Source organism: Triticum urartu, chromosome 2A (assembly GCF_056163025.1).
Source record: "Triticum urartu cultivar PI428250 chromosome 2A, HENAU_Tu73, whole genome shotgun sequence".
NCBI classification, from domain to species: domain Eukaryota; kingdom Viridiplantae; phylum Streptophyta; class Magnoliopsida; order Poales; family Poaceae; genus Triticum; species Triticum urartu.
In genome coordinates this window covers 555,615,580-555,629,782 of record NC_141874.1, presented here as the reverse complement: position 1 = coordinate 555,629,782, position 14,203 = coordinate 555,615,580, and the positions used below count along the sequence as shown (strand labels likewise).

General features: G+C 45.3%; 1 protein-coding gene across 1 annotated transcript; it reads right to left on the bottom strand.

Moving 5' to 3' along the window:
* Positions 1-4,411: 4,411 nt before the first annotated feature.
* Positions 4,412-10,197, bottom strand: LOC125538708 (ribosome biogenesis protein). The gene is made up of 5 exons (XM_048701982.2): positions 9,803-10,197; positions 8,234-8,301; positions 6,560-6,609; positions 4,859-4,995; positions 4,412-4,770 (listed from the first exon to the last, which is right to left on the bottom strand). The coding sequence occupies exons 1-5, from the start codon at positions 9,814-9,816 to the stop codon at positions 4,545-4,547; spliced, it is 495 nt and encodes a 164-aa protein (XP_048557939.1). The 5' UTR covers positions 9,817-10,197; the 3' UTR covers positions 4,412-4,544.
* Between the last annotated feature and the right edge of the window lie 4,006 nt (positions 10,198-14,203).

Here is a 14,203-nt window from a genome sequence, read left to right as displayed (position 1 = left end):
TTCCTGACTATGGACATTGGATGTCATTGATAACGAGATCACATCATTAGGAGAATGATGTGATGGACAAGACCCAATCCTAAACATAGCATAAAGATCGTATAGTTCGTTTGCTAGAGTTTTTCCAATGTCAAGTATCTTTTCCTTAGACCATGAGATCGTGTAACTCCCGGATACCGTAGGAGTGCTTTGGGTATACCAAACGTCACAACGTAACTGGGTGACTATAAAGGTAGACTACGGGTATCTCCGAAAGTATCTGTTGGGTTGACACGGATCAAGACTGGGATTTGTCACTCCGTATGACGGAGAGGTATCACTGGGCCCACTCAGTAATGCATCATCGTAATGAGCTCAAAGTAACCAAGTGTCTGGTCACGGGATCATGCATTACGGTACGAGTAAAGTGACTTTCCGGTAACGAGATTGAACGAGGTATTGGGATACCGACGATCGAATCTCGGGCAAGTAACATATCGATTGACAAAGGGAATTGCATACGGGGTTGCTTGAATCCTCGACATCGTGGTTCATCCGATGAGATCATCGTGGAGCATGTGGGAGCCAACATGGGTATCCAGATCCCGCTGTTGGTTATTGACCGGAGAGTCGTCTCGGTCATGTCTGCCTGTCTCCTGAACCCGTAGGGTCTACACACTTAAGGTTCGGTGACGCTAGGGTTGTGAAGATATGTATATGCAGTAACCCGAATGTTTTTCGGAGTCCCGGATGAGATCCCGGACGTCACGAGGAGTTCCGGAATGGTCCGGAGGTAAAGAATTATATATAGGAAGTGCTATTTCGGCCATCGGGACAAGTTTCGGGGTCACCGGTATTGTACCGGGACCACCGGAAGGGTCCCGGGGGTCCACCGGGTGGGGCCACCTGCCCCGGGGGCCACATGGGCTATAGGGGGTGCGCCTTGGCCTATATGGGCCAAGGGCACCAGCCCCAAAAGGGCCCATGCGCCTAGGGTTTTGGGGAAACCCTAAAGGGGGGCGCCCCCTTGCTTGGGGGGCAAGCCCCCCACCCCTTGGCCGCCGCCCCCCTAGGAGATTGGATCTCCTAGGGCCGGCTTCCCCCCCCCCCCCTAGAAACCCCTATATATAGTGGGGGAGATGGAGGACATCACACCTCAGCCTTTGGCGCCTCCCTCTCCCCTGTTACATCTCTCTCTCGTAGTATAGGCGAAGCCCTGCTACTGTGACGCCCTGCATCCACCACAACGCCGTCGTGCTGCTGGGTCTTCATCAACTTCTCCTCTCCCCTTGCTGGATCAAGAAGAAGGAGACGTTACGCTGACCGTACGTGTGTTGAACGCGGAGGTACCGTCCGTTCGGTGCTAGGATCTCCGGTGATTTGGATCACGTCGTGTTCGACTACCTCATCCCCGTTCTTTGAACGCTTCCGCTCACGATATACAAAGGTATGTAGATGCATCCGATCACTCGTTGCTAGATGAACTCATAGATGGATCTTGGTGAAGCCGTAGGAAAAATTTTGTTTTCTGCAACGTTCCCCAACAGGGGGAGGGGAAGGAAGTAGGAGTCCTACTTCATACTTTCCTTTTCCTCCTCTCCTTTCCCTTTCTCCCCACGTGGCTGGCCCTATAGGGGGCGCACCAGCCCCTTGTGGGCTGGTGTGTTACATTACTTGGCCCATTAAGCCCATATCTTTGCCGGGGTTTGCCCGAAACCCCTTCCAGTGACCCGGTAGCACCCGGAACACTTCCGGTGTCCAAATACCATCGTCCTATATATTAATCTTTATCTCTCGACCATTTCGAGACTCCTCGTCATGTTCGTGATTTCATCCGGGACTCCAAACAAACTTCATTCATCAAATCACATAACTCATAATTCAAACCGTCATCGAACGTTAAGCGTGCGGACCCTACGGGTTCGAGAACTATGTAGACATGACCGAGACACATCTCCGGTCAATAACCAATAGCGGAACCTGGATGCTCATATTGGCTCCTACATATTCTACGAAGATCTTTATCGATCAAACCGCATAACAACATACGTTGTTCCCTTTGTCATCGGTATGTTACTTGCCCAAGATCCGATCATCGGTATCATCATACCTAGTTCAATCTCTTTACCGGCAAGTCTCTTTACTCGTTCCATAATGCATCATCCCGTAACTAACTCATTAGTTACATTGCTTGCAAGGCTTATAATGATGTGCATTACCGAGAGGGATACCTCTCCAATACACGGAGTGACAAATCCTACTCTCGGTCTATGCCAACCCAACAAACACCTTCAGAGACACCTGTAGAGCATCTTTATAATCATCCAGTTACGTTGTGACGTTTGATAGCACACAAGGTGTTCCTCCGGTATTCGGGAGTTGCATAATCTCATAGTCAAAGGAACATGTATAAGTCATGATGAAAGCAATAGCAATAAAACTAAACGATCATTATGCTAAGCTAACGGATGGGTCTTGTCCATCACATCATTCTCCTAATGATGTGATCCTGTTCATCAAATGACAACACATGTCTATGGTCAGGAAACTTAACCATCTTTGACTAACGAGCTAGTCTAGTAGAGGCATACTAGGGACACTTTGTTTTGTCTATGTATTCACACATGTATCAAGTTTCTGGTTAATATAATTCTAGCATGAATAATAAACATTTATCATGATATAAGGAAATATAAATAACAACTTTATTATTGCCTCTAGGGCATATTTCCTTCAAAAGGTTGGTGCCATGGTGCGTAGCAGCTGAGGGGAAGTGTCCTGTGGGTAGAGGCTGATGCTATGGTGTGGCCACTGGCAGTTTAGGTAAAGTGTGAGAAACGTCGGGAAGCTTGTGAGTGCTCTAGATGGCCAAGAAACTCGTCGGCGACAAGTTCTCGTGGCGGCAGCAGGTGGCGCTCGGCAACATAAGGCTACAGACAAAGAAAACAAGCAATGGACGGCACAAAAGAAACAAGGAATCACCATGTTTATGAATTTGTGGTCCGAGTGGCATGGGAGTGACGACTTCATCGATGGTAGCGGAGTTGCTTCTGAGGACCATGCCATTAGGGGGAGGGGAGGACTGATCGTGTGGGGCTGCCGCCGGAGTGGGGTTGGTGGGGAGAGAGAGAGAGAGAGAGAGAGAGAGAGATCTTTTTTCAGGTGGGTCCACACATGCGAGAGAGTGCGGAGAGGGTTTTTCCACTTTTCCTTTTTTGTTTGGGTTCCAGTGGAAGTAATAGAAAAGAGGGAAGAGAACGTTTCAATGAGGCTCCACCTGTAAGAGGGGTAAAAATGTCTAGAAAACAGCTCGCCTACGGCCAAAGCATTTTGATTGGACAGACGACACAAAGGGGTATTTCCATAAGGTCATTTGACATAACATGAACAAAGCTGAGCACAATCAGCTGGCTCCGTTCAGCAAAGATCAGCTGAGGTAGTTGAGCCGTTGCAGATTTGTAGTGCTCCAAGGAGCGCCCGATGCCAAATTGGTACGGAGAAAAAGGATCGCGCAGAAAAAAAGGGGGGAGGGGGGGCAGCGCCTGTCGACAGCCTGGGCATCGATGCCAGCCCAAATCCTGGGATCGGGGGGGGGGGGGGTGACCAAATTGGGAGGGAATCGAACCCTGGCATCCGTCGTAAGCGCCCCCGTTGTACATGCCCTAAGGGCATATGTGAGTAGTGGGTCCGAGTTAGGGGTAGAAATGTTACTGTCTGAAACATAATATACTGAGCTCACCCACTTACTAATATGGTTTACAAAATTATACATGCATTAGGAAGTCGTATTACCTATTCCCATCCGCTTCTTTCATCTTCACGTGTTTTTCAAGATTTCAATTAATTTTAATTTTGTCATGATGTGTAAATCATGTTATACATTCGATATTGTTGGATCCGTATTACAAGAATTTTTTGATAGATTTCCTATTGTGATTTATACAAGGCAAAAAGGTAACAGCATATAAGTTTTTCCTGCCTTGGTGTTGGTTTGATCGGGTTTGTTAGGATTGTTACAACATCTAGTTCTACAAAATTCTTGTGTTTTTCATTATTCCTTTTTCACATGCATTATCTCTTCCTGTAAATATCATAAAAGTACTTGGCCTTGGTGGACTAGCACTTTGGCAGGGGTGTGAGAAATGCTAACATTTGCCTCGTCATCAAGAAGTCCTTGCCTTCTTTCTCTAGCATGCGTCTAACCAGACTTCGTTGGGTATTAGTAGAAGATTGCCAGAATAGAACTACAGACGAGTCACTGAGACAAAAAAGATCTACTCCTCAAATCTCTAACAAAAATCGCAAGGCAAACTTTTTTCTCCCAAAACACATGGAATCGCATGGGCAGCACCTGCACAATGAACTAAATCCAAACCTTCGGGGTGATTTTGCAAGCAATCTGGAAGTTACTTCTTTCGAGAGAAAAGCAAGCTGGAAGTTCAGACACAGAAAACTCGCACTGGTAGCAAAATCTTACAACTTCCAAGTTCACACATGGCAAGGGTCACCTTCAAACCAAGATAAAAATAACTGCATTCATTTCTTTAGATAGTCAGTCTGCACTATCAGATATCCATGGACTGAGGGGTTGACAAAGCATTGTTCTTCTTCTTCTTCTTCTTCTTCCTTTTCTTGTCCTTCCTAGATTTCTTCCCGCTCTTTGCAGATTCGTCGTCTTTCACGGAAGAAGGCGGTTGTGTTGATACCAGATGCTGATGAATTGCAGCCAATGGGTCTAGCTGGAACTGAGCATTGTTCAGTACAGCATTCAGTTGAGCAGACTCTCGTTGCCTGAAAAATAAAGAAGGTACTGAAACTGTGATGGAAAAATAAAAACAAAGAGAAAGATTGGAGGGCAGAGATTTCATGTGAGGATTACACTAAAGCCTGCTTCGATTTGCGGTTAAGCTTTACTTCCGTCTGCTGCTGGGAGCTGGCTGTTTGTGGAAGGAACTCAGAAAGTGCTGACAGATCATATGCTTTCAGTTTCTTCTGACGGCTCCTCTGTTTCTTTTTCTACAGACAAGAAACTCAAATGAACCATCTAGCATAATAACTGCATATGAATATCTTTGTATCTGATCAGTTGCAGCATATAGCGTGGTCATCGCCCAGCAGTAACAAAAACAAGACAGTAGACAGCTAGAGGCAAGCTGCTTTGGACAAGCAAAAGGCCTCTTTCCAACACCCATAAATACATTTGATGAGAACTGAATGTAAACTTCTGTGTTGGGTATATTGCAAATAATAAAAACAAGACAAACAAATAAACAACCAGTAGTGTGAGGCTAATTCGGAAAGGCAAAACACATCCCTTTAACACATATGAACACAATTGTTTGATAGACAGGCAATTTGCAACCTGTAACTAGCTAAATGCATCAAATGTGCCACAATATTCATGACGCTAAGGACACAAGGGCATCAGATTTTTTTTTTACCAATGACAAAATTTCAGAGGCAGATCAGTAGTTGAGACTCGAACATTTTTAAGGTAATGACCGTGCATTTCTTTTTTTTGTACCAGAACACCATCAGCAGAAACTGTGGAAAAAAGACCTTAATAAGCGACCAAGAAGTAATCCTTATCCATCTAGCCTTGATTACTCAATTTGTTACAACTGAGTACCTAGACAAGCTAGATCAATGTAGATAACTTTTCTTTGTTTTGCCAATGGCCCAGCTTGGCATAACGTGTGGCTTCGCTATGTTTATAGCTTGCCTTGTGGCTTGGCTTTTCATGACTGGCACACATGATAGTGTTTGTCTTGCTGACACACTCTCCATGTAGCTGTTAGTGGCTTATGCTAAAATAGCATGAAATTAAGCAACCTTACTGGCCTCTTCCTCGATGATGTGACTAAACTGGAGAAAACTAGCCTAATTAACATTCCATGTGTGAATGACCCTCAATACCAAATGTGCTCAATTGTCATTCCACATACTGGCTGGCACGTGTAACTCAGTATTAGCTTGTCAAAGAGGGCATGCAAGAAGTCTCTTGGGATGAAATTGTGGGTACACATGGTAGTGGATCCAATTACCCTGGTTTGGAGGACTTCCACTCCTAATTAAAAAGGTCAGGGTGATAGCTCAGACAAGTTACCTTTGATCATGCTGAATCACGGCATTCACAAAACTATTTTGTTTGTCAAACATGCATGGTTGTTAGTTTTATACTTGGGCAGTGAGCCTATTGTAGTTTATTATCAGTTTCCACATATATGAGCAACTATCCTTTATTATATCCTATCTTAACAAGACATAGGTGGAGCCTATTTCCCCCATGCAAGAGTTTTCTGTCCAGAGTTTAATCAACTTCTAGATTTAATTTAATTTGCGAGCCTGACATGATGTCCACCTGGTACCCTGATTTATGATTCAATACTCTTAATTAACTCCATGAGCGGTCCCTATTTCACGTTCTTATGAGCCAGACAAGGATGAGAGGTTTGTTTTATTTTTGTTTGAAGTGAACCATCAAAGGAATAAACAAATTCATAATGTTGCACATTTATGCAAAAGCCGACCAAAAGGAACGATATACTAATGGAGGGCAGAATTAGAAGCATCTTTGTACCTTACTGATAGCCTTTTTGGCCTGTAGGGAGGTAACCGCATCTTTCACTTCTGGAATGATGAGCAAAGAGTCCAATGAGTTACAATGCAAGTTGAGGCAAGCAAAACAAGCCATATTATGCTGTAATATTAGTCAAGGTGGATGCATAGAACAAGCAAAATGCAATACATGCATGACATAAAAATAATCATCAATCATAAATTCATAATGAAATCTCTAATCTCCTTTCCATTTTATTATACAGTTCGAAAAATGAATACACAAGAAAACACAACAATATGTACAAAACAGATTATACTATAAGTAACTTGCATTTTGGACCAGCTTTTATTACAGTAGTTGTAATTTGCACAATGTATGCCCAAATGTAGCACTATACACATCCAGTTGGGTCACATAATGTTTGCACTTTGCACCAGGTTTTGACACTTCACAAAAAATGGCCCGGTTCCCTGACTTGGGCTCATCTGTCAGGTACCATGTCAACATGCCATGGATTCTCTACACCGATGAGTGGTCCTTTACATTTGACCATTTTGCCTCCTGACTCATGAGGTTCCGAATTGTAATCTGTTTCATACTTCCATGTCAATGAACCAGGTTCATTAATATCACTGTAACGCAAACCATAAACCACCTCCTAGGAGGCATGTAACTTTTAGCTTCCCTTTTCAATGAAAAGAAACGCAAAGTCTTCGTGTCGCGTTTTTTCGAAAAATGAATCAGGTTCAGTTTTCCGTGAACCATCATAACCTGGGGCAAAGTGCAATGCTATGTGGCCCCTACTGGTGCGAAAACGTGATATCCTGCATTTAGACATACATGGTCCCAACTGCAACTGCTGTAATAAAATCCGATTATAAGTATAGTATCACCGAACACTACACATGTGCATGCTTTTGCATTACCAGGCTTACGGTAAGACAACAAGCACATAAACCAAACGAGGAGGGTCTTTTTAATTTTGTGGATGAACATGATTCACAGATATCAAGGAAACTAGAAGTAACTTTTCCTTGTTTGGATCCACTGACCACCTTGCCCACATAAGCAGATGAGCAATAGATCAAGGAATCAGGGTTAGCATTGCTAGGTGTTTGATTCTTTTACAGAGAAATATATAGCAAATTATTAATTGCTTAAAATATCTTCTATGGGTCTATCTGGTGACATGAAAAATCGATTCACAATTCTAACCTTGCACACATGAATGATCGAAGTGAGCTTTTTGAAATATACCAAAATTATAACCTCCTGTAGTTGCATGGCTAACAAAAGAACCAATATTTCTTGCAACAATTCCTCATTATATTAACCAGTTATCTGCCATAACAAAATAATTTTGTAACGATGAGAACGTTCTCTTTAAGAATAGCATGGAAGTCATATGGCTACAGACAATTGCCATCACCTTGAGTATTTTTAAACTGCATGGCTCGACACACAACAATGTACTCCCTCCATCCAGAAATACTTGTCAGGGAAATGGATGTATCTAGACGTATTTTAGTTCTAGATACATCCAGTTTTATCCATTTCTTCGACAAGTAATTTCGGACGGAGGAAGTATAATATAGAATAAGTACATGTTCACAAGAACAATACAACAAAACCCTACCGAGCAGGAACACATGGAAGAAAAATTGTGGCCCTCAAAAGGAAGGTTGCACTTACTTGTATAGAAGCTGAGCTTCTTCTCTAGCTTTTTCTGAGAGTTGAGCTCCTGCTTCTTAGACCCACTCCTGCAAACATTAAAAAATTCAATGATAAGGAGCCTTCAGGAGAACACAGCAATCAAATCCACAACACAATTGCAAGAATTTAAGACAAAATTATTCCACTCCAAGAAAGGGTTCAGATGAATAACAGTATATGAGCGCATCACAGCAAATGCTACTGGATCAGCAACCATAGCTCCCAAATCCTGCTACTAATCTTCATCTTTCTAGTCACCAGTTATCACCAAATACACTTCTAATCTTTATTATAGCTACACTACTTGTAATACATGGTTCTTTGCCACCAAAATGCATTAAGCAATAGAAACCCAGAAATCATGATGCAAGGGGCTGGCGGGGAGGTGGCCGTCGGGGTTGCAGTGCGTGGCGGCAGTGAGCGTGCAAGGCCAGACTAAGGCAAAGTTGGCAGCAAGCATGAAGGGAACGAGGCACAGAGGCAAGCATGCTGACAATCTATTTAGTTTCGACATGGCAAAGAGAAAAAACAGAACATACATTGCAGGACTGCTTAGTCGATGCCGCCGTTGTTGTGGCGGTGCCACCAACTGGCGGTCGTGGAATCGGGCATGGCACAGCAGTGGTTTATCAGAAATCACACACGGTAGTGTGGGCGGCGGCTAGTGTACGCGAGTTAACCGCGGCGTGGCTGCTGCTGTCGGTTCTGTTTTTCTTTCATAGAGCAGTTCTATGAGTTCGTTTGGTTGGCGAATTGGGGGACTATCCGCGATGCAGGCCTGCAGGCTGCAGCGGCAGGATGGCGGCGTATTGGCATTGTAACTCCATGAGCTTGTGAGCTTAGCCGACTTGGGCCTTATTCCAGCTATCACTAGGGCTAGTCAGCAACTTCGGCACCTCCAAAAAAGCAAATACTGTTGAATTCAATCAACCAAATGAACAACTGAAAACCACCGACTTAAAACATATTTTGATTTCGAACCCTTCGAACTTTGCTTCGGTCTCGGCTAGTGCAGAGAGGATGACACAGCCTGGACGAGATGTACAACAGAACTTTACAGGAGCATATGAAGATCTCTGGATATCTAAGACCAGTCCAGTTTCACACCAATGAACACCTCCTTTCAAGCCTATATTCGTTTCTTTTCGCAAATGTGCTACTCACTAAATAAACTGTAAACTAAGTAAATTTCTAGAAGGGCAATCTAGTACATTATTATTTTTATCTCACTCACACATCACTTTTTCAAAATGCATAATCTGATCCATGGTAAGGTTCAGACATCAAATCAAGAACATGCTATATTTGACAGAAAAAGATGCACTACCATGATGTGTCATCTACTCTTATCATCAAGATTGCTTCGGCCACTATAAATCTCAATATTTCTTCATCGGGGATAACTGGCACAAAATGATGCCCCTACTTTACTCCTTCAGTATGACAATGGCCACGAGAGAACTATCCAATTTGATGGCAGAATGCACCCATGGTATCCTTTTTCTTTGAATGATATACAGGCATACAGCAAATGTAGAATAGACGCACCTTTCTGGGGCCATGGTGGAGTGGAGTTCGGAAACCGAGCTGGGAGAAAGGTCGCGGCGCCCGCGGCGAGTGGGCGGGGAAGTATGGGCGCGAGGGAGAACCCGCGATGGTGTCAGCAGCTGGGGCGTTGCAGGCGCGTCGTTTGAGGTCGCGCGGCGGCGTTCGAGGAGGAGGTCCCGCCGGACACTGCGGTGCGGCGGGGTTGGAGGAAGATCCGGGAGAAGCACGCCGAGCGGTGGCGTTCGAAGAAGAGGTCGCGCCGGGCACTGGAGGCGATGCGGGGTGCAGGAGGGGTCCGGGCAGGGAGGAGCACGCGCGGCGGCGCTCAGGGAGGATGTGGCACGGGGGCGCAGTCGTGTTCGAGGCTTGTGGGATGTGTGACCTGGTCCGGGCCTGGGGGGTGGTGGGCTTCTTTTGGGTATTTTGGATGTGCGCTCAAGGGCCTGATTAATGAAGATTGGGCTAATGTTTTTTTTTTCATCTAAAAAATGAAGATTGGGCTCTAAAAAAACATATATTCGTGGGCACGTCCAGTCGGGAATCTCATTTCTACGCATTTTCATGCACACACCTAAAGAAACGCATTTTCATGCACAGTAGATCATTCGGGCGATACAAATAGCATACAATGATGTAGCACACAACTATTCACCAATAAATAGTTCGAAGTTACAAGTACATGATTCAAACATAAAATTAATACATGTATATACATATGCTCCACAAATCATCGATTAGTTGCACGTGCGCATGCTGATCTAGAAGTTGTTCATACGGCTAATCTAGAAGTTACAATGATGGGCAACATGTGTTGCATCTTATTTCAGGAGGCGGACTTATACATACGGCGGTTGAAGAATGTTTGACACGATCTCGGTCAGATCCGATAGCCTAGGGATAATGTGTGTGTGTGGGGGGGGGGGGGGGGGGGGGGGTTGCTGCTCCGTCGTCCAGATCAGGGGCGTGCACAGCGATACGGCGTCGTCTTCTATGTAGAGGAGCTCGCCGTTGGTGTAAAGGGAGGAGGGAGACGTTAACTCCCCATCCTCTAGACGTATGCTGGGTAGAGAAGGGAAAGAGGGTAGAAGGGGATGGGAGATGTTGCCGGCGCCAGGGAGTCGATGGGGGAGAGGGACGACGCGTCTCTACGTTATTAGAGGGCGTATCTGACGGGATTTGCTTGGCGTTGAGAAAAAAATGAACCATTTTTTCCACTTACGAGTAGCATTGGGGGTACATTTTGACAACTTGGAAGCAATTATGATGACGAACGGGCAGAAACAATCCTCCCTTTAATATTAGGGCAGTGCTAGGCCCTGGCAGGTTGAAGGAGAGGAAAAGATCGACCGCCTCCCCTATCTTTAGATTGAGACAAAGAGAGCCATTTGATGTCCCCCACGTGAGCCAACTGAATTTCAACAAGTTCTTGCGCATATCTCTCTCCGGCAACAAACTTGTTGCAATAAACCTTTTTTCCCTTTCAATCTCTACAACAAGAGCCTTGTTGGCTCGGGCTTCTGCAACAAGAGCCTTCTTGCAAATCTTTTTTGAACCTTTTTTTTCATTTTCTCTGTTGCCCATCATTGTAACATAGGTAATGTTGCAAAATCATTTTGCAACGGAGGTCGTGTTGCAAATATTGCAAGTGTGTATGATCAAGATCAACGACTCACAGGAAGATATCACAACACAACTCTAGACACAAATTAAAATAATACAAGCTTTATATTACAAGCCAGGGGCCTCGAGGGCTCGAATACATAAGCTTGAATACACAAGAGTCAGCGGAAGCAACATTATCTGAGTACAGACATGAGTTAAACAAGTTTGCCTTAAGAAGGCTAGCACAAAATCAACATCGATCGAAAAGGCAAGGCCTCCTGCCTGGGAGCCTCCTAACTACTCCTGGTCGCCAGCGGTCTCCACGTAGTAGTATGCATCGACGGTGGCATCTGGCTCCTGGGCTCCGACATCTGGTTGCATCAACCGGAAAGAAGAAGAAGAAAGGGGGAAAGGGGGAGCAAAGCAACCGTGAGTACTCATCCAAATTACTCGCAAGCAAGGATCTACACTACATATGCAACATTATCAAAGGAAGGTTGTATGTGTGGACTGGGCTGCAGAAATGCCAGAATAGAGAGAAGGCCTAGTCCTATCGAAGACTAGCATCTTCTGGAAAATCACCATCTTGCAGCAACATGAGGGAGTAGAGTAGCATAAAGTAAAGTAGTAGTAGTGTTATCAACCTCGGCCAGAGATCCTTTCTCGACTCCCTACGAGAAAGCAATCCCAGAGCCATACTATCCAGCTATCATCACAATTCAATTCTCATCACCATCCAGTTCTCATCACAAGTATCCAGTTCTAGTTGTATCGATCGGGATACAACTCCAAGTGTCAGTTACTGTAGGACAGGCTATCGATAGATGTTTTCTTCCCTGCAGGGGTGCACCAACTTACCCACCACGCTCGATTAACTCCGGACGGACACACTTTCCTGGGTCATGCCCAGCCTCGGCCAAACAATACGCCGCAACCCGACCTAGGCTTAATAGAGAGGTCAGCACGCCGGACTAAACCTATGCCCCCAGGGGTCATGGGCCATCTTCCCGGGAACTCCTGCACGTTCCGAGGGCGGCCGATGAGCAGACCTAGCTACCTCCTTAAAAAAAGGTAGGTGCTTACCAGTCCAACCCGGCGCGCGCCGCTCAGTCGCTGACGTCTATTAAGCTTCGGCTGATGTATACGACACAGAACGCCCATACTATGCTCACGTGATGGTTAGTGCTATCAGGCCAGAGGCCCCTCGGATCAAATATCTAAATCGTAGTGGATTAGGAACGCGCGGTAACAAGTAGAGACTCACGAAAGATGTGACCCCGTTGCCCCGTCTCGAGGACTTGCGGCAAGGGCTAGGAATGCCCGGCCATGCCTCATAATTATCTCGCAGGCACCCTCCAGGTCAACCCGTCTCCACATCACTCGCAATTAAGATCGCGCGGGTACCCCTCAGGGCCGACCCGTCTTTAGTAATGGTTCAGTGTAAAGTCATAGTAACCATAGTAACTGTGTGTCTAACACCAAGGGGAAAACCTGAGGAATCACCCTTGATGGATTCCACTCGATGTAATCATCAAGGTGAACGTAAGAGGAATCACCCTCGAAGTTCACACTTGAGGGGTTGCACGGCAGAGTCGTATCGGAAGTGGTTAAGGCGGAATCACCCTCGATGGCCACGACCAAATAGCTACACTATAGGATTAACATCAGACGTGCTGTAGAGGTCTCACCCTCGGCACTCGATAGTAACCCAGTAGTGTCGAGCAACTAAGGGAAAAGTGATGTGCGATGCCGGGGCCTGGTCTTCGATCTCGTTGATCGGGTCTTTAATGATGAAGCAGGGGCAACAAGGACAAGGTGGGGTCACTGATGGTTCACTAACCAACCTATACTAAGCAGTTTAGGATAAGCAGGTAGGTAATAATAAGCAGGTTACAAAAGCAGACTATGCATCAGAATAGGAGCAAACAATAACAGTAGGAAAATCTAATGCAAGCATGAGAGAATGGAATGGGCGATATCGTGATGATCAAAGGGGGGGCTTGCCTGGTTGCTGATACGTCTCCGTCGTATCTACTTTTCCAAACACTTTTGCCCTTGTTTTGGACTCTAACTTGCATGATTTGAATGAAACTAACCCAGACTGACGTTGTTTTCAGCAGAATTGCCATGTGTTATTTATGTGCAGAAACAAAAGTTCTCGGAATGACCTGAAACTGCACGGAACGTCTAGTTGAAAATAATAAAAAATCGTTGCAAAATATGAAGACCAGGGGCCCACACCCTGTCCACGACGGTGGGGGCGCGTCCTCCCCCCTAGGGCGCGCCCCCCTACCTCGTGGGCACCCCTGGAGCTCCTCCGACGCCAACTCCAACTCTATATATTTGCTTTCGGAGAGAAAAAAATCAAGGAGAAGAAATCATCGCGTTTTACGATACGGAGCCGCCGCCAAGCCCTAAAACTTCTCGGGAGGGCTGATCTGGAGTCCGTTCAGGGCTCCGGAGAGGGGGATTCGTCGCCGTCGTCATCATCAACCATCCTCCATCACCAATTTCATGATGCTCACCGCCGTGCGTGAGTAATTCCATTGTAGGCTTGCTGGACGGTGATGGTTTGGATGAGATCTATCATGTAATCGAGTTAATTTTGTTAGGGTTTGATCCCTAGTATCCACTATGTTCTGAGATTGATGTTGCTATGACTTTGCTATGCTTAATGCTTGTCACTAGGGCCCGAGTGCCATGATTTCAGATCTGAACCTATTATGTTTTCATGAATATATGTGAGTTCTTGATCCTATCTTGCAAGTCTATAGTCACCTACTATGTGTTATGATCTGG